At 45.8% G+C, this 24,246-nt stretch overlaps 1 protein-coding gene across 1 annotated transcript in view; it reads right to left on the bottom strand.

Annotated features, from left to right (window-relative positions):
• Positions 1-23,978, bottom strand: part of LOC110574210 (protein transport protein Sec16B) — a 40,964-nt gene extending 16,986 nt beyond the window's left edge. Inside the window, exons 1-12 of the mRNA XM_021682866.1 lie at positions 23,578-23,978; positions 21,219-21,557; positions 19,572-19,684; positions 18,065-18,155; positions 17,199-17,307; positions 15,332-15,476; positions 14,508-14,659; positions 14,078-14,139; positions 12,379-12,514; positions 11,679-11,909; positions 6,255-6,352; positions 4,307-4,388 (exon numbers count right to left, since the gene is read on the bottom strand). Of these exons, the coding sequence (XP_021538541.1) occupies positions 4,307-4,388; positions 6,255-6,352; positions 11,679-11,909; positions 12,379-12,514; positions 14,078-14,139; positions 14,508-14,659; positions 15,332-15,476; positions 17,199-17,307; positions 18,065-18,155; positions 19,572-19,684; positions 21,219-21,499 (1,500 nt within the window). The 5' untranslated portion in view covers positions 21,500-21,557; positions 23,578-23,978. The remainder of the gene's footprint in view (positions 1-4,306; positions 4,389-6,254; positions 6,353-11,678; positions 11,910-12,378; positions 12,515-14,077; positions 14,140-14,507; positions 14,660-15,331; positions 15,477-17,198; positions 17,308-18,064; positions 18,156-19,571; positions 19,685-21,218; positions 21,558-23,577) is intronic.
• Positions 23,979-24,246: the final 268 nt, after the last annotated feature.

Raw genomic sequence — 24,246 nt, 5'->3', positions numbered from 1 at the left:
TATGGATCACTTCCTGATTTTCCAATTTCTTCCTGCTGCTCCTGATCCCAACAGCGAGGGACAACATCCAGAAAAACAAAACAGAACAAACCCTGATGTTTCAGTGGGAGAAGGAGGACCAAACATCCTTGATTCATATGAAGAATCTACATTAGCCAGTTAGAAGTCAGGGGAACCCTAGACCCTTAATACCTTACCGCATGGCTTGTGTTTTCTGGTTTTACAAAGGCCTCTCACACTCATCACCTTAGTTAACTTTCACAACAACCCTAGAAGTCGAATTCCTATCGCCACTCGAAGGACGAAGAAAGCAGGCCACGTGGCCCAGCCCAGCACCCAGTCCCCATTCATCTTGCTCTCAGCTGAGGGCTACGCCCACTCCCTCTGGCAACCGTGCAGGAGCAGCAGAGCTCCACAAGGGGGCAGTAGGGTGCACATAGGCTGGGGAAGTGGGAAAATACCCCACACAAAGAATGGGGTTTGGGTCTCCCTTCTCCTGAATGAAGGGGGATTTCAGGACAGGAAATATCAGTAAAGAAACAATATGACATCACAGAAACAACTCGGGCCCTGGATTCAACTACCTCTTTTTTTTTTTTAAGATTTACTTATTTTAGAGCATGAGAGTGTGGGGGTGGGGTGGGGGGGGCGCAGAGGAAGAGGAAGAATTCCAAGCAGACTCCCCGCTGAATGCAGAGCCCCACACAAAGCTCGATCTCACCACCCTGAGATCATAATCTGAGCCGAAATCAAGAGTTGGCTGCTCACCGCCTGAGCCATACAGGCGCCCCTGGAGTCCTGCTTCTTACTAGTTTTGTGACCTTGAGCAAGTTTCTCAAAACCGTTTTTTCCCTCATCTCTTAACTAGAGATCATCATTTCTACCTAACAGGGTTAGTGTTGATAATAAAATAAGATAGCCAGTAAAGCACATTGCATAGTGCTTTGCAATTAGTTTGCTCTTTATAATTGACACGTAGGTGCAAACACACACACACACACAGAGAGAAGCCCAGCAAAAAGAAAGGTGATTTGCAGACCGGTCCATTTCCCAGTTTGTTACACAGAATGGGTAGAGAGAAGGAAGGAGGGAGGGAAGAAGGAAGGAGGGAAGGAAGGAAAGAAGGAGGGAAGGAAGGAAATGGACAGTAGTAATAGCTAAGATTTGGAGGTCAGAACAATTCATAATCATTTGGTCTTTGTAATTATCCCAAGGAACAAAAGATGCTTTATCCAACTGCATTTTATGGTTGCTCTTTGTTTATCTGGGTGATGCAGTGTGAATGAGGGGGATGATGATAATAAATCACAAGAACAGCAGTTCTCACTCACTGTGCTCTGCCCGTGAACCATACCCAGTGCCAAGCATTTCTCCTGTGAACAATCACATGCATTGGGTACTATTATTATCCCCATTTCGGCCAGGCCCTTTCTTGCTGGAACTAAAGGAACAAGCAAAAGAAAAATCCTTACTGAAAAGAACAGACACTTAGAAGTCATTCTTCTGTCTCTTCCCTAGGTGATTTGAAAAAACCCACTGTAAAGCTGATCTATGGAGAGAAAGATCACGAAAGAGAGAGCGAACACCTAACTAACTTCAATGGGTCAAGCATGGTGGTTGATATGTGTTCAGATATTCTCTCTCCTGTAATTTGCACAGTAACTCTATTGGTGAGGCATCAAAATGCCCACAAAGAGGAAAGCCTGACATTCTGAGATTAAGTAAGAAGGCCAAGTTCACAGAACAGGAAGGAGCAGACTCTGGTTACACCTATGACGGAAGCCCACAGCTGGGTTTTCTGGTTGCCATGCTTTTTCCACTCATTCCAAGTAACTAAAGACTAGCCTCTTACTGGATGCCATGATGCGAAGCAACGCTCAAACAGTAAGATCAAATACTGTGCGTTGGCACATCACCTCTGGCTTCTCAGTTTTCTCACCTAACAGCAGGGAGCATTTAGCATTTGCTGGGAGACCCAATGGACCGTATGTTGATTACATCATTTCCTGCTTCATGACATGATGCAATTTCATGGCCGTGCACAGCCATTCAGCGGATTCGTGAGCACTCTGTGTTCCCATATAGCCAGTGGGCTTGACCATGGTCAGGAAAGTCATCATTTCTCTTCTCTTTTCTAGGAATTGTCCAGAAGCAATAAGAAGAATAAAAAAGCAAAAGTGTGAAGTCCATTTTCATTAAAACTAGGTGTCAGCAAAAACCCAAAATTTGAAATGCAAGAAAAAGCTGCCAAAAATAGTAGAGATTGAACATAGGTGAGTTCAGGAGGAAGCAGAAAGATAACTCCAGAAGGAGAGGATCCCACAGCCGTCTCCGCTGGCTGGGGAGAAGCCAAGGCTACACAGATACCCACTGAACCCTCCAGATCATGTGGGAAATGCCAGTCAGCCTGCACTGTGGCCCTGGCCCCTCCCCAGCACAGACCTACCCCAAGCAGTTGGCCCAGGGAAGACTCACTCCTGTCAAGGATCAAACACAGAATCTGTACAAATTCACTATAAAGATAAAAGGAGGGAAGTAACATGAAAAAATAAATGGAAGGTAGAAAAAATGCTCACTGGAAAAATGTTAACCACGAAACAAAGAAGTATCAGCAGGGGTGCCTGGGTGGCTCAGTTGTTAAGCGTCTGCTCAGGTCATGATCCCAGGGTCCTGAGATCGAGCCCCGCACTGGGCTCCCTGCTCAGCGGGAAGCCTGCTTCTCCCTCTCCCACTCACCCGGCTTGTGTTCCCTCTCTCGCTCTCTCGCTGTTTCTCTGTCAAATAAATAAAATATTTAAAAAAAAAAGAAGTATCAGCAAACATTTCATCATGAATTTAAGTAAAGTAATGAAACAATTTCTTATGAAGCAAGGGCCTAAAGCTAAGTTACAAGAGCTCAGGAAAGAGACAGCGGACAAGAGGAAGAGGTAAATGTGACCTGCAGAGCTCAGGAAGAAGTGGAAAAAATCAAAGAAATCAAGACAAAAATGGCAAGAGCACAACAATGAAGAGACACTGACGAAAACACAGTAAGGGACACACAGGATGGAAATGAGAGAAGAAGAAGAAGAAAAAAAAGGAGGAGGAGAGGAAGAAGGAGGAGGAGAAGAAGGGGAAGGAGGAGGAGGAGGAGAAGAAGGAGAAGAAGAAGGGGGGAAGAGGATGAAGAAAGAGGGAAGGAGGGAGGAAGGAAGGAAACAAAAAGTGTTTTGTTTTGTTTTTTAAGATTTTATTTATTTATTTGACAGAGAGAGACACAATGAAAGAGGGAACACAAGCAGGAGGAGAGGGAGAGGGAGAACCATGTTCCCCGAGGAGTAGGGAGCCCGATGTGGGGCTTGATCCCAGGACCCTTGGATCGTGACCTGGGCCGAAGGCAGACACTTAACAACTGAGCCACCTAGGCACCCCCAAAAAAGTGTTTTAATTAAAGAGAAAATGATATACATATAATCTGCCTGTGTATATGTATATATTCATATATATACGAAACTGTGCGTACATGGAATTCCTGAAAGAAAACCAAAATAATGGAACAAAACAAATATTGAAGGATATAATTCAAGAAAACTTTCCTGAACTGTAAAATATGAACGCAGATATTAAAAGAGCATGCTGTGTACCAAGAAAAAAAACTGACCCGGATAGTCAACGCCAAGATAGATCCCAGTAAGGTTACCGACTTCAAGGATAAAGAAGGGTACTTTGGGGCAAAAAGATCAAGTCTGTTTTCATGGGAAAAACATTAGGCTGGCCTCAGACTTCTCCTGAGCTATATCCAACTCCAGACAACGTGTAAGATTGAATATGTCCAGCTTTGCAGGCTCTGTGTGCAGCGGTGGGAAAGAAGGGCAGCCTCGCTGTGGGAAGCCTGGGAACAGCGCGCTCTCTCACTATCCATGCACACCATGCAGGCAGCTGTGCGACCGTGGAAAGGGCAAGGTCTTTGGATCAGACAGACCTGAGCCAATCCTGGCTCCACTTCTCCAAGCTCTGTGATCTCAGGTCATTTTAACCCTTGCACCTCAGTTTCCACATCTGCAAAACGGGGACAATAATTCCTACCTCTGTGCATTAAATGAAATAATATGAAGCCAAGTGCTCAGCACAGGGCCAAGTGCACGGTAGGTGCGCTCAGCAGGGAGTCTGCTTGAGATTCTCTCTCTCTCTCTCCCTCTCCCCCTCTATCCCCTCTCTAAAAATAAAAAGAAAAATCGTTAAAGTCATCACCTCATTCCCGAGCTGTCCCCACCCCCTAAACCCCTAGGATGCTGGGGTATTGAAGGAGTCCCGTCACAAAGAGTACCGTGGCTGCTTGTGGGATCCTCCCCGACATGAACTGGAAGAGGGTCTGCAGTGGGTCGTTGGTGGCTAGCGTGCTGGTGAAGCTGCAGAGAGAGGTGACCATTAGTGGTGACCAAGCCAAGAGCGCCTTTTACCCATTGCCAGTGGCGCAAAAGCTCCCGTATATTTCTATTTGATTTCAGCACCTACTTTTGGAATACAAATTTCTCTTTGCCTCTCAGTTGTGCCTCTGCTACCTCCCACTTTTGGGGGGCTTGGCAGGATCTTCCTTCCACCCCCCCCCCAGAGAGCTCACTATTGGGGGTATTTCCTGCACTTTGGCACTGATGCCCTAACTCTTGAGTAACCATTTCTCTAGGCTTTCTTTGTCATGGAAATGATGCCCCAACATTTCACAGGTCCCCGGAGAGCCCCAGCAGTTAACCCAAACTTCCTCTCCGTGGGTATCTGTGTAGCCTTGGCTTCTCCCCAGCCAGCTCCTCCTCCCCTGAAGCAGCCCCCCGCATGCACCGCCCACGGTGCTCAGGCTGGCTTCTCTGGCTCACAACTAGACTGGCTCAGCAGTGCTTTTCTGCACAAGCACTAAATAGCCGTGTCCAGTAACCAAAGAGGCGTAGAACAGGGACCAGAAATGATCCCGCCGATGACAAACCGTGGGATATGCTTAACAAGGATATAATAAGCTCCATAGCTGATTTGAGATTTAAGCACACTCAGTAAGAGATATTCTTCACAACTCACTGGGCCCCATCAAAAATCAATGGCCCAAGGCAAAAATCTGTAGCAGAGATGTATGCTCTAACGTGGGGTTGTAGGATGTTCATTTCCAAAACCCAAAGGAGAATCATCCCTCAGAATATGGTCTTTTACTTAATAGCACCCTTGCCTTGGGAGCTCGGAGCACTTATCATAATAAAACACCAGTGCTCCTCACCACCCTGAGCATAATGAAGTGCGCAGAGGCATTCCTAGTCCCTGGGAAGACTGAGGGTTAGGGTAGAAAAGAGAATCCACGGATGGAGAAGGGTAACATGACAGCCTTGAAGGCAAGTGCGATCTTCCCAGCCAACTGCCCATTTATGGCCAATTTAAACGAGTTCAGCTGAGAGGTTCACAGCTTCACAGCTTCCACCAACACAGGAAGATGAACATTTTGAGGGAACATGCTTTTTCCCTGTCAGATCCAAGCCTGCCCCTTACAGTCCTCTCCACCCCACCATATGTCTGTCCCTGCCCTCCCATGGATCTGAGCTTGCTCAGAAACCCTTCCTTCTCCAGCACCCCGACACCCAGCTCTTCCACCTACTCCCCCTTATTCCAAACTCGTGGCCATGTAGTCAACCTCCCATCCTGTCTCGTCCTGGTTTGGGCATTCTTCCTGGTCTCGATGTGCCGGCATGATCTCCGACTAAACACATCCCTTGGGTCTCGTCATGTCCCCCTGCCCTAGATGAAGACTGCCGCATCCAATCGCCAGTCCTATATATAAAGCCCGTTCCTACTGCTCCCCCATATCCTGACCTTCCTCTCAGCACCCACATTCCCCACTGCAAGACTAAGTGATAGACAACTCCTAACTCTCGGGTCTAAGCTCCTGCCAGTTAGCCATAAGTGGTCACCTATTCCCTCACTGGTGGAACTATCTAGAATAGCCCCTCCCAAAGAGAACTACTAGATTGTGGAAACCTATGTAACTTTTGGAACACACCCTGAGAAATATTACTAAAATGTTTATTTATCAAGCAGGTAGAAAGAATGTGTCCAGGTCTAGGTTATAAGAACCTAGAGAAGTGATATCCTACGTCCGGGTCAGAAAAGAGAATTTGGAAGGATGCTTGGTGTGTGGGGCTTCCCAGCGCATCTTGCATTTCTCCCCACCACCCCTCCCTTGGTTGGGGGGAGGCCTCTCTGCTCCATTGGTCTCCTTTGCCAGCGCCCAGCTCACTCACCCACTCATAACCCAGCTGTAGGTCCTTGGGTCCATCTTGCTGGAGAGGAACAAAGCGTGACCCCACAGGTGGTTCTTCATGGCCCACTCCAAGGCTTCCTGAAAACAAAAACACATCGCATTCAGCATGGCCCTCCTCATCATCCTCTGCTGACAACACGTGATGGTGTTTGGGTACTGCCGCCCCCGAGCCATGCCCGCTGGGCTCCCAGGAAGACTCAGAGCCCCAACCGTGAGTATGCCAGAGCAACAGTGGGGAAGGGGGCTCTAACTGGCACGTATTTCTCTCTAAGCTGTCCCTTCTCCAGCCTTCCCTCGAGAACAGAAGTGATGTGTGCCTCTTCCACGTCTGGCTCCTGGGAGCCCCTTGCCCGATCCCACATGCCCTTTTCCCCATCGGGCTGGCTGGACGGAAGATGCTCAGATGGTACAGCTTCCTCCATGCGGAGTCCTTGAACTACTCTGTGGAGGAGGGCTGCCCCGCCGTTCTGTTCATCTGCCCAGGGCTCCCATGTGAATAGAAAGAAGTGTTTAAGCCAGTGTGCATAGCAGTTAACCTGCCCCACCTAATATTATAACTAATTGCTTGTTAACAACCAAGTGTTTGTTAGCTATCAACTTCACATGCCAAATGAATGACACCGCTAACTTGGTGAGATCAGTAAGAAGCTGTAAATTTTAACACACACAAAGACACACTCACACTCATCTTTTCATTCAATTTTCAGAATTATTTAGTAAGAGCTTAATTTATATTTGAGGTTTTGACCTGGTGTTAATAATTTCCTTAGTACTCAAAAATAATGTGATTTTTGGACAGGAAGTCACTAATGAGGTAACTTGAACTCCAGGTGCAAATTTCTTTGATCATCCCAACATCTCCCACACTATCTTATTTGAAGAGAGAGAACACATTTAAACCACTACCATTAGGAAATTCAGCCTCACATCCGCTACAAGGAAAAATGACATTGAGTTACTCTTTTCATATGTTAAACTATTTCACAACAGTATTTTTTTAAGGGAATTACTAATAATTGGTTGGGTATCACCACTTTGCTCACAAATTTGCATCTCCAAAAATATAATTTAAGAGTAAGTGGAGAAACTGGGAAATTACCTTGAGGATATTAATTTCACACAGTGCCAGAGATGAGACGCCAGTCAAATATTAATAAAGATATGAAAGATATTTTGGTCTCCAGCCCCTCATGAGCCATTCTGAACTCCCAGAGTACTTTTCCTACTCCTGGCTCACCTTTGGGCCCAGGTATGACAGGTAGTGTGGTGGATGGTTAGAAGCCCAAGCTCAGACATCAGGCTGCCTAGATTTGAATGCTGGCTTTATTACTCAGTAACTTTCCTCATTTGTAAGTACATAAAACAAGAATAGAACCTAATCTAACAGGGGTTTCTATGAAGATAAATTAGACAATGCATGGAACATGTTAAGTAAGTGCCTGGTACAGAGAAAATTTTTTTAAATATTTGCTTTTGTTATCGTTATTGTTTTGGTCATTACTTAATCTTTCTTAAGGAAAGAGATTATTATTGATTTATCTCTGTATCCCCCACGGGGTTCAACGCCTTAGAAGTAGTGGCTGCTTGGGGCACCTGGGTGGCTCAGTCATTAAGCGTCTGCCTTCGGCTCAGGTCATGATCCCAGGGTCCTGGGATCGAGCCCTGCATCGGACTCCCTGCTCCGCAGGAAGCCTGCTTCTCCCTCTCCCACTCCCCCTGCTTGTGTTCCCTCTCTCGCTGTGTCTCTGTCAAATAAATAAATAAAATCTTTAAAAAAAAAAAAAAGAAGTAGTGGCTGCTTAATAAATGTTTACTGAATAAATAAATCACTGGTGAAATTGCAGGTCCCTACTATATAGTGAACGGGGGATGGCTAGCATATGATCCCACTGATTTTCACTGAGTATCATGCCTTGCATTCATTTTAAAATATAACATCACTGGGGCGCCTGGGTGGTTCAGTTGGTTAAGCGCCTGACTTCAACTCAAGTCATGATCTCAAGGTCCTGGGATCAAGCCCCACATCTGGCTCTTCGCTCAGCAGGGAGTCTGCTTGTCCCTCTCCCTCCTCCTCTGCCCCCTTCCCCACTTGTGCTCCTCTCTCTCTCAAATAAATAAATAAAATCTTTTAAAGATAAACAAAATATAACATCATATACAAGTAAACAGAGATTAAAAATTCAAATGTAAAGGTGAAGTCACAAAAGTACTTGAACTTTATTTTCATAACTTAATTTTAAAGTAGGAAAGCCTTTTTTAAAGATTTTGTTTATTTATTTGAAAGAGAGAGCACATGAGAGGGGGGAGGGGCAGAGGGAGAAGCAGACTCCCTGCCGAGCAGGGAGCCCGATGCAGGACTTGATCCCGGGACTCCAGGATCATGACCTGAGCTGAAGGCAGCCGCCTAACCAACTGAGCCACCCAGGTGCCCCTAGGAAAGCCTTTCTAAATATCACCCCAAAAAAGTAATTTTGTACAGAAAGTCCTAAAAAAGGAAAGAGCTCCTACAAATCAATAAATGGAGATCAAAAATCAGACAGAAAAATGTAGAAAATCCATCACAAAAAAATTCACAGATTGAAAGATACTAGACTTCACTTATAATAGGGGAAATGAAAATAACTACACTAAATTATATATACATTTTTTTACCTCTCAGATTGGCACATATTAAAAGCTTGGAAACACACTGAGTTGGTGAGAGTGGGAAAACAGGCACTCTCACGTATTGCTGGTAAAGGAATCGGTGAAACCTCTAAAAAGGCAACTTGTCACTTCCTCAAAATTTCAAGCTATATACCCTTGGACTCAACACTTCTATTTCCAGGAACTATTCTAGAAATCATATGTATATTCTCCCACATGGCAAAATGACTTTTGTTGTCGTTGCAGTGTTATTTGTAATAGCAAAAGACTGTTAAATCATCTACATGTCAATCTATCAGGGTTTAGTTAAATTAATTATAATTTATCTTTAGAAATCTGTGCAGCCATAGAAAATAATGAAGAAGGTATTTATATGTTAAAAGGAGCAGGAATCAGGAAAATGTGGCCTGAAGGTCAAATTCAGCCTACTGTCTATTTTTGGTACAGCCCACAAACGAAGGATAACTTTTCACATTTTTAAATGACTGGAGAAAAAAATCAAAAAAAGAATAATACTTCATTACATGTGAAAATTATATATAATTCCAATTTCTATGTCCATAAATAAAACACAGCCACACCCATTCATTTATATATTGTCTGTGGCAGCTTTTACTTGACAATAGCAGAACTGAGCAGTTGCAAATGGCCTGCAAAACCTGCATTTAGTGTCTGGGACGCCTTGCTGGCTCAGTTTGAAGAGCATCTGACTCTTGATTTCAGGGTCAGGAGTTCGAGCCCCACATTGGGTGTAGAGATTACTTAAATCAATAACATTTTATGTATGTGTGTGTATATATATATATATATTTATTGTCTGTCCTTTTACAGAAAACAATCCCAATATAGAGTGTTTTCTAAGGTATTTTGTTAAATGAAAAAAAAGTGGGGATGCCTGGGTGGCTCAGTCGGTTGAGCGTCTGCCTTCGGCTCAGGTCATGATCCCAGCATCCTGAGATCGAGTCCCGCATCGGACTCCCTGCTTCTCCCTCTGCCTCTGCCTCTCTCTCTCTCTCTGTCTCTCATGAATAAATAAATAAAATCTTTAAAAAAAAATGAAAAAAAGTGAAGAAATGGTAGATAGAGGGTGCCTGGCTGTAGAGCTTTAGACTCGTGATCTTGGGGTTGTGAGTTCGAGCCCCATGTTGGGTGTAGAGATTACTTAAAACCTTAAAAAAAAAAGAAAGAAAAGAAATGGTATATAGTAAGCTGTTAAAAATGGAGAAAATAATTATGTATGCAGAAAATATCTGGATATTTCAGAGATAGCAATTCAGTGGCTGAGAGGATGGGGGCATCATTTTCCCCACTATATCCCTTTTAGCTTTTGAGTTTTGAATCATACTGATTCAAATTGATTTCCGTCATATATTCAAATATTTACGTTTCCTTTAAGACTTTTGTAAAATGTGAGGGATGCCTGGGTGGCTCAGTTGGATAAGTGTCTGCCTTTGGCTCAGGTCATGATCCCAGGGTCCTGGGATCGAGTCCCGCATCGGAATCCCCACTCAGTGGGGAGCCTGGTTCTACCTCTGCCTGCCTCTTCACCTGTTCGTGCTCTCTCTCTCTTTCTTTTTCTGACAAATAAATAAATAAATAAATCTTTGTGTGAGTTCAACTTCAAAATTAAACAAGGCATAAAAAAATAGGTAAGTATGTGAGGTGATGAATGTTATTAATTAACTCCATGGGGAGGATCCTTTCACAATGTATTTGTAATATTTGTATATCAAATCATCATGTTGTACACTTTAAATATCCTATAATTTTGTCAAATACCTCAATTAAAATTTTTTGAATAAATAATATAAAGATTAAAATTGTCTAATTTACATATCAAACAATAAACAAGACATCACTTCATCTGTTAGAGTATCCAATATTGGTAGGCAAACATTAGATATAGCTGGTGGGGACATCATCTGTAAACAAATTTTCTGGAAACTAATTTAGTGTATATGTTAAGAACCTTTTTGTTGTTGTTGTTTTGTTTTTCTTGTTTTCTCTTTGTTTTTATCTTTTTTATTATTATTATGTTATGTTAGTCACCATACATTACATCATTAGTTTTTGATGTAGTGTTCCATGATTCATTGTTTGTGCACAACACCCAGTGCTCCATGCAGAACGTGCCCTCTTTAATACCCACCACCAGGCTAACCCATACTCCCACCCTCCTCCCCTCTAGAACCCTCAGTTTGTTTCTCAGAGTCCATAGTCTTTCACGGTTTGTCTCCCCCTCCGATTCCCCCCCTTCATTTTCCCTGCCTACTTTTTTTTTTTAACATATAATGTATTATTTGTTTCAGAGGTACAGATCTGTGATTCAACAGTCTTGCACAATTCATAGCGCTCACCATAGCACATACCCTCCCCAATGTCTATCACCCGGCCACCCCATCTCTCCCACTTTCCACCACTCCAGCAACCCTCAGCTGGTTTCCTGAGATTAAGAATTCTTCATATCAGTGAGGTCATATGATACATGTCTTTCTCTGTGGAGCCCGATGCGGGGCTTGATACAGGGCTCAATCCCAGGATGCTGAGATCATGACCTGAGCTGAAGTCAGATGCCTAACCGACTGAGCCACTCAGGCGGCCCAAAAGATGTTATCTTTCAATGATAAGACTATATAATTTTTTTCTTTGTACCTTACTGAACGTCTTAAGTGCCAAAAAATGAATATATATTACTCATATAACTGGGGGTGGGGGTGTGGTTATTTTTTAAAAACCAGCATGGAGGGGCCACACTTGCCTTCTTCCTTCCGTAGTAGAGCAGTTTAGTGAATTTCTCTACGATCTGTGCAGGTGTCTCCACGCTGGGGGGAATCTCCCCGGTGAGCAGGTTCGGGGTCCCTGAGCTCAGCACCGGCCAGTCCTCATCCGTCAGGTTGATGAGGTTGGCCACCGGCGGCTGTCTCTTGTACTTCTCCAGCTTCTTGCAATCTTGCATCAGCAGTTCCGCGATGTCAGACCCCACCATGGACTACAAGGCAAAGAGGGTCAGCCTGAGGGAGAATCCTATTGTCCTTATGCTCACAGTACCAGCACCAGAGCACCTGCCTTCTCCATGAGGAGGAGGACGTGCAAACACAAGACCTTCCTTTCTTGGATGGTTGTATTTCAAACTTCAGCTTCAGTCTCAGGTACTTTCTGCCTGTCGGGAGCCACAGAGATTACCAGAACTATGCACACTCTTACAGGTGTATTATGTGGTTGGTACAGTGACCCACGAACTGTACGATAACCCCAGGCCAGTGGAGAGGGGCAGGGAAAAGATTATGGTTAGCAAACAGGGTTGACACCTGAGCAATTTTTCCCCCTGTGGGCCATTCATTGCTTCTTTAACGTTATCTTTTACAATCATGCCATAAGCCGAATCTTCTCTATCCCAGAAAGACTTCAATTTCAATCCAGCCTGCACCTACCCACCCACCAGAGCGATAATACTTTACCCCGTTCTGCCGACAAAGGAGAACCAACAATTGCCACAGTAGAGCTGAGTCTCTGCTCCTCTCTGTCTCAGATTTTAGGCTCTGAGCTGCTTTGTGCTGGCAAAATGTCATGATGTTCACCTTGTGTACATCTTCCCTATGGAGAGATTTCAGGGAGCAAAGAATGAGGGGCAGACTCTTTCTCTGCACAGGACCGCAGGCTCCCTCTGCATTATGAGGATGCCAGCAGAGGGTGGGGGTACTGAGAGAGAAGCCAGATAACCCAGGGCTGGAGTACCGAGTCTGTAGTTTCCTTGTAGAACAGGAAGGGACCTCAGAGATTCTTCGTATACCCTCTCCCTCTTACAGATGAAGAAACTGAGGCCCAGGGACTGCACGGGACAGCAAGCAAGAGCACAGACTTTGGAGTCAGACAACCCTGGGTTTAAATCCAGCCTGCCACTTCTCAGCTTATACAAGGTTCTTATCCTATCTGAACCTCTGCTTTTTCCCCTAAAATAGGGATAATGAGAAAAAAACTACCTCCATATAAAAGGAATTAGGAAATTTTGTAGCATATACTAAGTAATCAATAAATGGGCAAATATTGTTTGGTCAAGGTCATTCAATAATATCAGTCGAATTGGGACCAGCCCCCTAGTGTCCACACACCTAGCTCGGCAATCTACCCCACATCCGTATACCTGTGTGCAGAAATAGATTCGTTGCTCACCTTTACCTGAAGGAACTGTCAAAATACTATGGGCTTGGAGCACCTGGGTGGCTCAGTCGGTTAAGTGTTTGCCTTCAGCTCAGGTCATGATCCCAGGGTTCTGGGATCGAGTCCTGCCTCGGGAATCCCTGCTCAGTGGGGAGTCTGCTTCTCCCTCTGCCTCTCCCCACACCCGAACCCGGCTTGTGTTCTCTCTCTTGCTCTCTCACTCTCTCTCTCTCAAGTAAACAAATAAATTCTTTTTTAAAAAATACTATGGGCTTTTCTTGGTGGCAGAAGCTTCAGGATAAGAATAAGTTTATATGGTAGTGATGATATATACAGGGCTTCCCTACACTTAAAGCAGGCACAGTGGTGTTATCTCATTTCCTAAACAGCAAACTAAAGCTCAGAGAGGACTAACTGACCTGTCCGCCATGGGACCTCTAGTTAGTAGGATGCAGGGACCAAGGACCGGGGTCCTCTGACTCCAGCCAGGACTCTCTCCACAGCAAGAGTGTTCTGAATATTTATCAGAAACAGGACTAGAAATTTAAAAGAAGTTCTAGCTCAATCCTGCAGAGGGCAGATGTGCACACTATCCAGAAACTCAACAGGAACCATGCTATTTCTCTCTCTAGAAAAAAGGCAAGAATTTTTTTCCCACTCTAAACCACTTGTCTGTGATTTCCCAGGCTGTGCTCCACTTTTCTACCAGTACCTATTAAGTTCTCAGAACGCTAAAACCTCCTACCGTGTAGCTCCTGCAAAATAGAACTGTTTTCAGATCTTTAATCTTAATTTTTCTCTCGGCCCTTCAACTATCAAATTGCTTGTCAAAATGGCTCAGGCCACATTTGTCTCTATCTTGTTGCACAGAGTATTCTACTCCACGCGGGATAGACATTTTCTTTCAAGGAAGCCAAACAAATCCCCAAAATGCTGATCTGGGCAGGCAGATTTTGTAGGTTCAAAAACCCTCACTTGGCAGCTCTTAAGATAATTTACCTGATTAGGGGTCCTGAGAAAGTCCTCAGCTCTTCTTGTTCCTCGGAGTAATTAAGAATTACCTGGAACGAAAAATCAGATTTGGCGTTTGAGACTATGTCCACCCAAGGCCCCCGTCAGTCAAGTCCAATATCAGAACCCATGGCTGCCGTCCTGGGATGTGGCTCAGTGCCTTGTGGGGGACACAGGAGGACAAAAGTGAGTTCTCCATTGCTGAAAGGGAGCCAACAGCATCTCAGGAGAAACATAAATCTAGCCTCACTTCTTTGAGAGAAGATCCCTACCCTTTCCTTCCCAAGACATGCCCCCATCCATGGAGTGCATGGCCCCCTTCCCCCCAAGAGCACCCCATTCCCAGAGATGCCCAGGCTCAGGCAGAGGGAAACAGAAAGCAGCCTGCCAGCTTCCTGGGACACAGAATCTCGTTTACCTCCATGCTGTGCAGTTCCACAAGGGCTGTTTGTCCATCCCTGGGAGACCTGGGACCCACACACACCAGCTGGCCTCCTGGCCCAAAACTCACTGGCACATGAGGGATGTAGAATTTCATGGGCTCCTTGGGACCAGCTGCCGAGACATCCTCTGACCAACAGACACAGGGGCACCCTGTTAGCATTCCTGCGACTGCTTGTCTTTACCGCAGAAGGACACCACAGACATGTTTCTATCCAAATCCTACCTGGGCCAAGATAAGTCTCTGGGCGGGTGGCGTAATTAGAAGAAGCATGTGCTCCAAGTCAGAATTAAGCCTCTCAGAATATGTCAGAATATAAGGTGGGGATTTGATGGTTTGGTCCAAATGGGAAAGCACCAGGCCCAGACTCCCCATGATGGCGAGAGGCTGGGGACTCTGGCTCTCATGGCTCCAGTACTCATGACCCGTCTCCTACCTCCAACAAAACAATTATGCTATGTTTTGTATGCCTGCCGTTGCATTACCAAACTGACTCTGGTCTTCACTTCCTGCACCTGTTACATAAAAGTATCTCCGGTGCCTCCTCTCCCAGCCTGACCCTGATGGCTAGAAGCAGGGTTCCTTTCCAAGAATCAGCTCTGATGCAATCTCCAGGACAAGAGAAAAGGTGAGAAATGGAGCCAGAATGGCGCCTCTGCCCAGGAGACCACCACGCGTGGTTGAGGCAGGCAGTGAGCCACTCTTGGAAGGACGGAGGGAGGGTGACTTTCCCAGAGGTTGCCACCCGGCCCTCTTCTCATCAGACTTCAACCCATTCCTTAGGTCACCTCAGTACCCACCGGCCTGAACTGGACTCCAAGCTGCTGGTGCCCTGGGCTCATACATCTCAGACGCATCGCCGATGTACTGGCTGAGCTCGTAGGCGCTGGAGCTGAGACCAGACTCGTGCTGCTGCAGAAGGTTGGACTCGTCGGCCAGTGGTGGCTGGAAGTTACCGGTAATGAAAACACATGGGAAGACCCAGAAGCGCTTTCAGAGAGATGGTCCCACCCACGTGTTCCTTCAAAGCAGCAAAATCGAAACTTTCAAATAAATACATCAAATGTGGATGTGTCGCAAGGAAAAGAAGTGCTCGTTTAATCAACAGGTGTTTGTGAGAAAAATGAACGATGGCCTAGTGGAAAGGGTGTAGGCCCTGAGGCCAGGGGACCTGAATTCAAATCCTAGCTTTGTTGGGCGGGGCACATGGCTGGCTCAGTCGGTAGAGCATGTGACTCTTGATCTTGGGGTTGTGCGTTCGAGCCTCACAGTGGGTGTAGAGATTACTTAAAAATAAAATAAATAAATCTTCAGATCCCAGCTTTTTCAACACCTGCTGTGACCTTAGATGAATGACTTAGGCTGTCTGAGCTCAGCACCCTCATCTATAATATAATCATATCTGCCCTGTAGAGTTCAAGTACTTCCTCAGTCATTCATTCACCAGCTACTGAATGAGCACCTGCTATGCTCCAGGCTCTGCGCTTTCCCCGGGGATACAGGTGTACAAGAAATTCATGGAACTTACAACCCAGGAGGATAAAAAAAATAGATGCAAAAGCCCTTTGCACACTGTAAAGGGCTGTTCTTGTGTGTGACTGTTGTTCCTGTTGGCATATATTGCACAGTGTGTGCCCTGCCCTGTTGAGCATTAGGTTTACAGAAGAAAATGTTCTCAAAAAGCAAACAGATCTCAGGGTGCCTGGGTGGCTCAGTCGGTTAAGCGTCTGCCTTCGGCTCAGGTCACGATCCCGGGGCTTCTCCCTCTCCCTCTGCCCCTCCCCCCTGCTCATGCTCTCTCTCTCTCTTCTCTCTCTGTCTCAAATAAATAAATAAAATCTTAAAAAAAAAAAAGCAGACAGATTGCATCATGGAAACAAAATTAATATAAGACTGTCAAAAATCAAGAGCTTGTCTCTGCAGTATCTTTGCCACTTTCCCATAAATCTAAAATTATTCTAAAATTAAAAGTTTAGGGGCGCCTGGGTGGCTCAGTCGTTAAGCATCTGCCTTCGGCTCAGGTCATGATCCCAAAGTCCTGGGATCGAGCCCCGCATCGGGCTCCCTGCTCAGCGGGAAGCCTGCTTCTCCCTCTCCTACTCCCCCTGCTTGTGTTCCCTCTCTCACTGTGTCTCTCTCTGTCAAATAAATAAATCTTTAAAAAATAAAATAAAATAAATAAAATTAAAAGTTTTTTTTTTTTTAATTTAAGAACTCCATTTTGTGGCCCCACTGGTATACCTGGTAAGATTTCAGAAGAGAGAGTTGGAAGAGTCCAGACAGGTTTCAAACTCTGCTTTTCAGACCTGAATGAAAAGATTCTAGCAACACCCCGCTTCCCAGGTAAACCAAATTGCCCATCCCCTGGGGTACTGGCAACAGTGTCTCCTCTTGCCCCGCAGCTCGGAGCGACTTGGGTGACATTTCCTGCTCCAGTCAATTTGACAAAAATGCAAAAGGGCCAGATCGGGGCCCCAGACCCATAAGATTGAAATAGGGCGGCAGGAAAAGGTGGAGGTCTGAGGGGAGGCTCTGCAAAGAGGGGAGGATGGGACCCTTCAGACTGCTGGCCACTGGACAACCCCCTCCCAAAGGCCCCGCCCTGCCACTGATTCAGTGTCGGTTGTGACTGTCACAGCCCACAGCCCCCACATCACTTCAGATTACCTTATTCTTCTGGGTTCCAGGTGGCAGCCTCTCCGGAACTAGGTCCTCAGGCCGCTCCTGTCCAGTGTTAGAAGCAGCGCTGTCTTTATAAGGGTTCTGACTCTTGGATCTGCAGCAAAATGACGGCAGCAGGTAAGGGGGTTCCTGGGTAAGCTAGCAAACCTGAGCTGCTCTCCACGGAGGCTCTTGGGCTGCAAAGTGTGGGCAGCATCAGGCTGTCCTGAGTGCCACAGGGAAAAGGGCTGTCCTCCCTTTGCTCCCCTGATCTATGAATACGAGAAAAACAGGAGCTCCTGGGTTCCACAGTGCAGTTACTAGAAGTCACCCCAAACCCTGTGGAAAGGGGCTGGTCCCTACAGCCAGTCATCCTGGACTGACTTAAATCAGAGCAGCTGGGTTGGCGAGTTGGGCAGACAAAGTAAAGGCACTAGGCCTAAGGTCATCGGGGCAGGTGCTTGTGCAAAAGGCTCTTTTCTGCCCACCTTACCCCAAGGCACATCCCATTCTTGGGGCACAGGAGTGGGCAGAGGAGAAACGCCCCAGCTTCAGCCAGGACCCAATTCTGACAACTTCTGCAAGGGCACCTCTGCTCTGAGGCCAACATAGAATTAAGGCCCTCCTGTGGGGTGGACCTCAAGTAACCTCACCAGGACTCAGATGACCCCACATTTGGGAGCCGCCTGTCAAAGTTAAGACTCCACTGAAAGCCGGCCTGGGTCACCCTGGGCTACTCCACATCCCTATGGCCAAAACAGAAGCAGACAGGGTTCTGAAGATAGAGACAAGCACCAGACGCCATAAGACTTGCCTAACATAGCCTGAGTTTGGCCGCACCATGTTGAGCTGGCCTCTCCTTTCACACTTACAGACTACTCTGGTTGTCGTGATGCTGCTCACTGAGGTACTTCTGATCTTGGTGATCTTCCTGCCAGATATAAGGACTCTCTCCCCTTGGCACTGCACCCTCAGAGAAAACAAAAATGAAGACAGGTCACTTCCTACTCCTAAAAGGTCAGGCCTCACAGCCTCGAGCTGTGAAGCTGAGTTACTGGAGCACCATAGGTATGAAAACGTATTTGCCAAATTGGGTACAATAGAGAAGTGAGAGCTAATGATGGAGGTCAACAAGACACCTCTCAGTCCTCCCTGAACCAATTAGCATGGCTCAATACAATTGTATAAGCATGGAGATCATGTGTGTGTGTGTGTGTGTTCAGTGTTGAAACAGATTTCCCTTGGCTGGCAGGTCAGAAGCTGCCAACAGCACATCCCTAGAACCTTATTATCAGTAATGGGTATAAATTCCTGTTGGTGCATATCTGCCACCCTCAAGGTCGATGATGGTCAGACTCATCACAGCCCAGCCACACTGGACAACTGCATTGTTAAGAACTGATTTCACTAGTTAAAAATAGAGCTACCCTATGACCCAGCAATTGCATTACTGGGTATTTACCCCAAAGATACAGATGTAGTGAAACGAAGGGGCACCTGCAGCCCACTGTTCATAGCAGCAATGTCCACAATAGCCAAACTGTGGAAGGAGCCAAGACGTCCATTGACAGATGAATGGATTATGAAGATGTGGTTCATATATACAATGAAATATTACTCAGCCAACAGAAAGGATGAATACCTACCATTTACATCGACATGGATGGAACTGGAAGGGATTATGTTAAGCGAAGTAAGTCAATCAGAGAAAGAAAATTATCATATGGTTTCACTTATATGTGGAATATAAGAAATAGTGCAGAGAATGAAAGGGGAAGTGAGGGAAAACTGAATGGGAAGAAATCAGAGAGGGAGACAAACCATGAGAGACTCTTGACTCTGGGAAACAAACTGAGGGTTTCGGAGGGGAGGTAGGTAGGGGGATGGGGTAACTGGGTGATGGGCATTAAGGATGGCACGTGATGTGAGGAGCACTGGGTGTTATATGCAACTGATGAATTATTGAACACTACATCTAAAACTAATGATGTACTCTATGTTGGCTAATTGAATTTAAATTTAAAAAGAAGAATTGACTTCACTGTTACTTGGTCAGAGACTATAATCTTGGCTATAGGAAGAGCAGAAGAAAAAATGGGGTTGAAGTGTGAACTATCCATAATCCTGGTAACGTAATGGTAGGTTCAGTACTATCACCGACACGTACAAGAAAAATGGCTCCTTTCAGTCTCTTCTCAAGACATCTAGCAGTAGTGTCTTTGCTGTGACCTGTTGTGGCATCATCTGGCCAAGAAAGAAGCAGGTGAGGACAGGGGCTCTACCTCAGCGGAGCAGGATAGCCAAGGTGAGGCTCTGAGCAGACCCTGCCTACCAGATCAGCTGTACCATCCCAAAGGCTCCATGGAGATTATTCCATACCTCTTTCTTCCTGCAGCTGCTGTGGGTGTCCATGGTAGTAATAATTTCCATAAGCATATTCTTCCCTTAGGGTTGAAGAATGATAGCTCCGATACAGATCCTCCATGCCTGGCCTAAAATACCGCAAAGAAGGCCAGCCAGTCAAGGATGAGATGGTAAAGAGAAACCAGTGGAGGACTGGACAACTTCACAGGACAAAACCGTGACCTCAGTCTAGAACCCGCTTTAAAACCACAGTTAATTCTAGATCCTATAAACAGAAGATGCAGAATCAGAGCAGAAGTAGGGCCTTTGTTTCAGAACAAGGTTGGGATTTTTATAGCAAAACCATAGCCAAGTGTCTCATTCTCCTTCCTCGTGATTCCTCCTACTCTTCAAATACATCCAACAATACACGATGTTATCGTAGAAAACCCTGCCCTGATTTTTTTAAAGATTTTATTTATTTATTTATTTATTTGAGAGAGAAAGAGCGAGCAAAAGAGTGAGCAGGGGGAGGAGCAGAGGGAGATGGAGAAGCAGACTCTGTGCTGATCACGGAGCCCGATGCAGGGCTCGATCTCACAACTCCAAGACCATGCCCTGAGCCGAAATCAGGAGTAGGATGCTCAACTGACTGAGCCATCCAGGCGCCCCTACCCTGCCCTGATGTTATCTTAGAATGCTCCTTCCTCAGATGACTGTGTAGGTACCCGATACACCACTGTAATTCCCATGCATATTACATACAGATGGAAATGAGACGAAGAAGTCACATTGGACTCTCTTAAATCTGATTGCCTTTATTGCCTCTGCCCTTAACATACTTTCCTTTGAGAATTCAATACAAAAAGATTGGGGAAAGGAATATCATGTTGTTAGTCTTTTTATCAATTACTAATTCTTTAGTATTTAATAGGAGCAAATGCTTTACAATAACTGTCATTATTTCAACCCTAAATCTGTAGGCAGGTGAATATCCCACCTGGAAAAGCCAAAGTGGAACATAGATGGCTTCAAATATTCCATAAAATATTAAATCTTCTGCTATCAATTAGAATTCGGGAATAGGAATTCCAGATTCTCCTAGAATCACCTCACTGATACCTCTTCGTTCTGAACTTGGAGCCTGCAACCCTAGACCTGCTTTCTCTGAGGTTGATTTCATTTTCTAAAATGTTCCATGTATTCTTCCAATACATATGTGTTCTGTGTGTCTATCACACCCTAAGTTCTGTTCTAGGCACAGGGTCTCTTCTTGGTGCTGGTGGTGTCAACGCTCACAATGCTAAGAACTTTTTATAGGAATTTCTAGGACAAACTTTTCCGAAATCTACAAATATTACCTTTTGCAATCCCAGAGTAAGAGGGGCTCATCTGCTGCCTTGAATCCACCATTCTTTCTACCCTCTGCCCTGGCCCCAACACCCAGTCACACTGTCATAGCCTCTTCAAGAAGCCCCACGAGGGGACATAGAGGAGAGAAATACTATTTTCTGTCACATAACCCCAATGTGGGAGAGGAAAGTGTTTGGCGAAGTCAATGTAATCGGGTAGAGGAGGAAATAGAAGAAAAAGAGCAGGAATAAAAAGAAAAGGAAGAAGGAACGGAATAGTCTATTCAGAAGCACTTAGGAGTTGGGTGAATTCCAAACTCTAGAACCATACCTTGAATACAACTGACTGGGATAACCACCTTCATAATAGTCAACCCCAGACACAGGCTGATGATGCCTTTCCCCAGGCCTGGACACATAACAGGGCTGCTGGTGGTCTGTCCTGGGGTCCTGCTGTGACGGGGGGCTCCCGTGGTACCTCTCTCCATTGTGCCAAGAGTGAGGAACGGGCCGATGAATTCCATCTCTCTGAAGCCCTTGGCTTGGCTCCTTTGCTGGTGCTGTGGGCCTCCCCCACGGCTGCCGCGGCCACTGGGGAGCCCAAAATTCCATCCCTGACCCTCAGAATTACTCTCGTGTTTTTAATCGGTTGTGTAGTTATTTTCTCTTCCTGCAGACGAAAAAATAAAATAAAAAGGTCACCATTTTAGGCTTATATCCAAACGTGATGACTGATTAGGTTTTGCGAAAAAAGCACCTACGGTCCTCAAATCTTTTATCTAAAACAAAACACACAGATACTGATATAGAGATAGCTGGGGGAAAATGTCAAGCAGATACATGAAATAAATAACAGGCTAGACAATTATACTGGTGTTGCATTAAAAATTAAAAAATATATTTGGAGTGGGGCGCCTGGGTGGCTCAGTTGGTTAAGCGACTGCCTTCGGCTCAGGTCATGATCCTGGAGTCCCGGGATCAAGTCCTACATTGGGCTCCCTGCTCGGCAGGGAGTCTGCTTCTCCCTCTGACCCTCCCGACCCTCCCCCCTCTCATGTACTCTCTCTCTCAGTCTCTCTCTCTCTCAAATAAATAAATAAAATCTTTAAAATATATATATATATATATATATACACAATAGATGTGGGAGGCAGGGGAGACAGAGAACAAACAGAGATAAAACTCCAAAACACTATCAAAGTATTCTAATTAAATACGTGTTTGTTCATTTATCCCACCAGCAATTATTCCTTCAACAATTATTGCGGAGGCCCTCGGCTCTCAGAGAAACAGGTGAGCTGAGAGCTTAGCCAGAGTTTAAATCTTAACTCTGCCACTTATTCACTAATTTTTTCAAGCCTCAGTTTCCTTGAGAAATAGAATGGGGACCAGAAGGACTGGCTTTGCAGGAATATTGTCAGAGTCGGTGATAACTTATGAAAAGCGCCCAACACATTGCCTGGTATATGGTAATTGTTCATTGTAACAGTAGTTGATGTTATCAGAGCTAAGATTAGGGCAGTATGAATGGATGAAGACATTTCCTAAACAAAAAGAAGCTTAAATTGACCTCAAGAGACATCTTTTCTGAATCCTTAACCTCTTAGAAGAACAAGGCTCTATAATGTGGCCCTGGCTGCCCCTCCTCCAAGGGAATCAAGTTTGGGATTGCTCTCATGACCAGCTAGCCAGCCATATCTCCGTGATCTTCCCGGCTGGAAATTTTTAAATCTGGAGCGTCAAATTAATTTTCCCCACTTATTCTTCAACATGAGAAATAGCTCTGAAGACATATCGTCTTCCAGGTTCCTCTGCCCCGTATCACAGAGGGGCACCTACTGCCAGTTGCCTTCAGAGGGAAAGCTTGGGGATTCTCCTACCTCAGGAGAATATATTAGCTCAGTCAGACCCCATGATTTTTCCTCTCTTGGGAACTGTTTTAGGTTGAAAGATTCTGATCAAATACAGTTAACTTGCTCCCACTCCTGAAACTCCCAGTCTAACATAAAAAATTGTATCAGAACAAAAGGTCAAAGGGTATATGTTGATATCAAGATATCACTGTGCTTGAATGCCATGGGGCCAGGGTCCACAGCTATGAAGCTATGAGCCAAGAGCTGTAAGCAGAACATAGGAGAAGAGAAGTGCCTTCCACCTCAAGATCAATTACAGCTAAGAAAAACTTGTACCTTCCTTCCTGTGTCAGCCCCCTCCCTTGAAAATAGCCAGGTGCATTACAAGCCTTTTCCAGCGAATCCCAGCAAAAGCCAAATGCCCCAACACAGTGAAAGGGCACATGGGTCTTTCCTGAAGGTCCGTGGAACTTAATACCATTTGGACGCAAGTAAGCTCAACAAGAAGAAAGCCTCTTTTGCCTTGTCCCCAGATATTTTCACTAGACAGCCCTTCTTCAGTCTCAAAGGCACAATACCCGATCCCTTGGCTGAAATCACATCATTCTGTTGCTGACATATCAACTCCCATAGGTTAGGCCTCAGGTTATCATTAAGGACCCCAAATGAAAAGCACCCACTCAAAGTGGAGACCTCGCATCTACGGTGACAAGCCACATTTTTGCATTCACGTAAGTGACCCTCCCTGGCCCCAGCAAGGGTGAAATTGCTTTTCCTAATCTGACAGCACAGCACAGCCAAGAGAAAGAGAGCAAGGGGGCTGGCGTCCCCACACACCTGCTGGGTGGCTTCCCCCCTTCCTCCAGCGCCGCTTCCTCCAGCACTCTCCAGGCCCAAGAGTGTCTCTCTCCTCTTGGGGAATGTCAAAGTCCAGGTGCCACATCTACCGAGACTTACCTGGCCTTCAGATCTCCAGCCCGTCAGGTGCCTGTTGCAACCGCCCAGCCTCCACGGAGCTGATTCACTAGGGCGAAGTCCAGCCCCACTACTTTAGTCTGGGACAGGCCTGACCGGGCGCATTTGCTCAGAACCCCGCTGGAGGCTGGTGCATCTATTTGCCTGGTCATGGGCTGAGCCCTTGTCGCTGGCATCCAAATCCCAGAGCAAACAAGGAACAGAGACAGCAGGGAGAGGAAATGCAGAAAGCCTGAGGCAGCCTGGCCTGGGGAGAAGCGCACCACCTGTGGGGTGTTGACTCAGGGCCACCGCGAGTTCTAGTGCTCAACCTCAGAGTCCGCTTCCTCCTCTCTCAAAGATGAATAAGAGGGGCGCCTGGGTGGCTCAGTCAGTTAAACGTCTGCTTTTGGCTCAGGTCTTTGTCTCAGGGTCCTGGGATGGAGCTTTGTATCAGGCTCCCTGCTCAGCAGGGAGTCTGCTTCTCCCCCTTCCGTTGCCCCTCCCCCGCATGATCTCTCTCTCTCTCTCTCTCTCTCTCAAATAAATAAA

This window comes from Neomonachus schauinslandi, chromosome 6 (genome assembly GCF_002201575.2).
Source record: "Neomonachus schauinslandi chromosome 6, ASM220157v2, whole genome shotgun sequence".
In the NCBI taxonomy this organism is placed as follows: domain Eukaryota; kingdom Metazoa; phylum Chordata; class Mammalia; order Carnivora; family Phocidae; genus Neomonachus; species Neomonachus schauinslandi.
The sequence above is the reverse complement of the archived record's forward strand: the minus strand, read 5'-3'. Positions and strand labels throughout refer to the sequence as shown.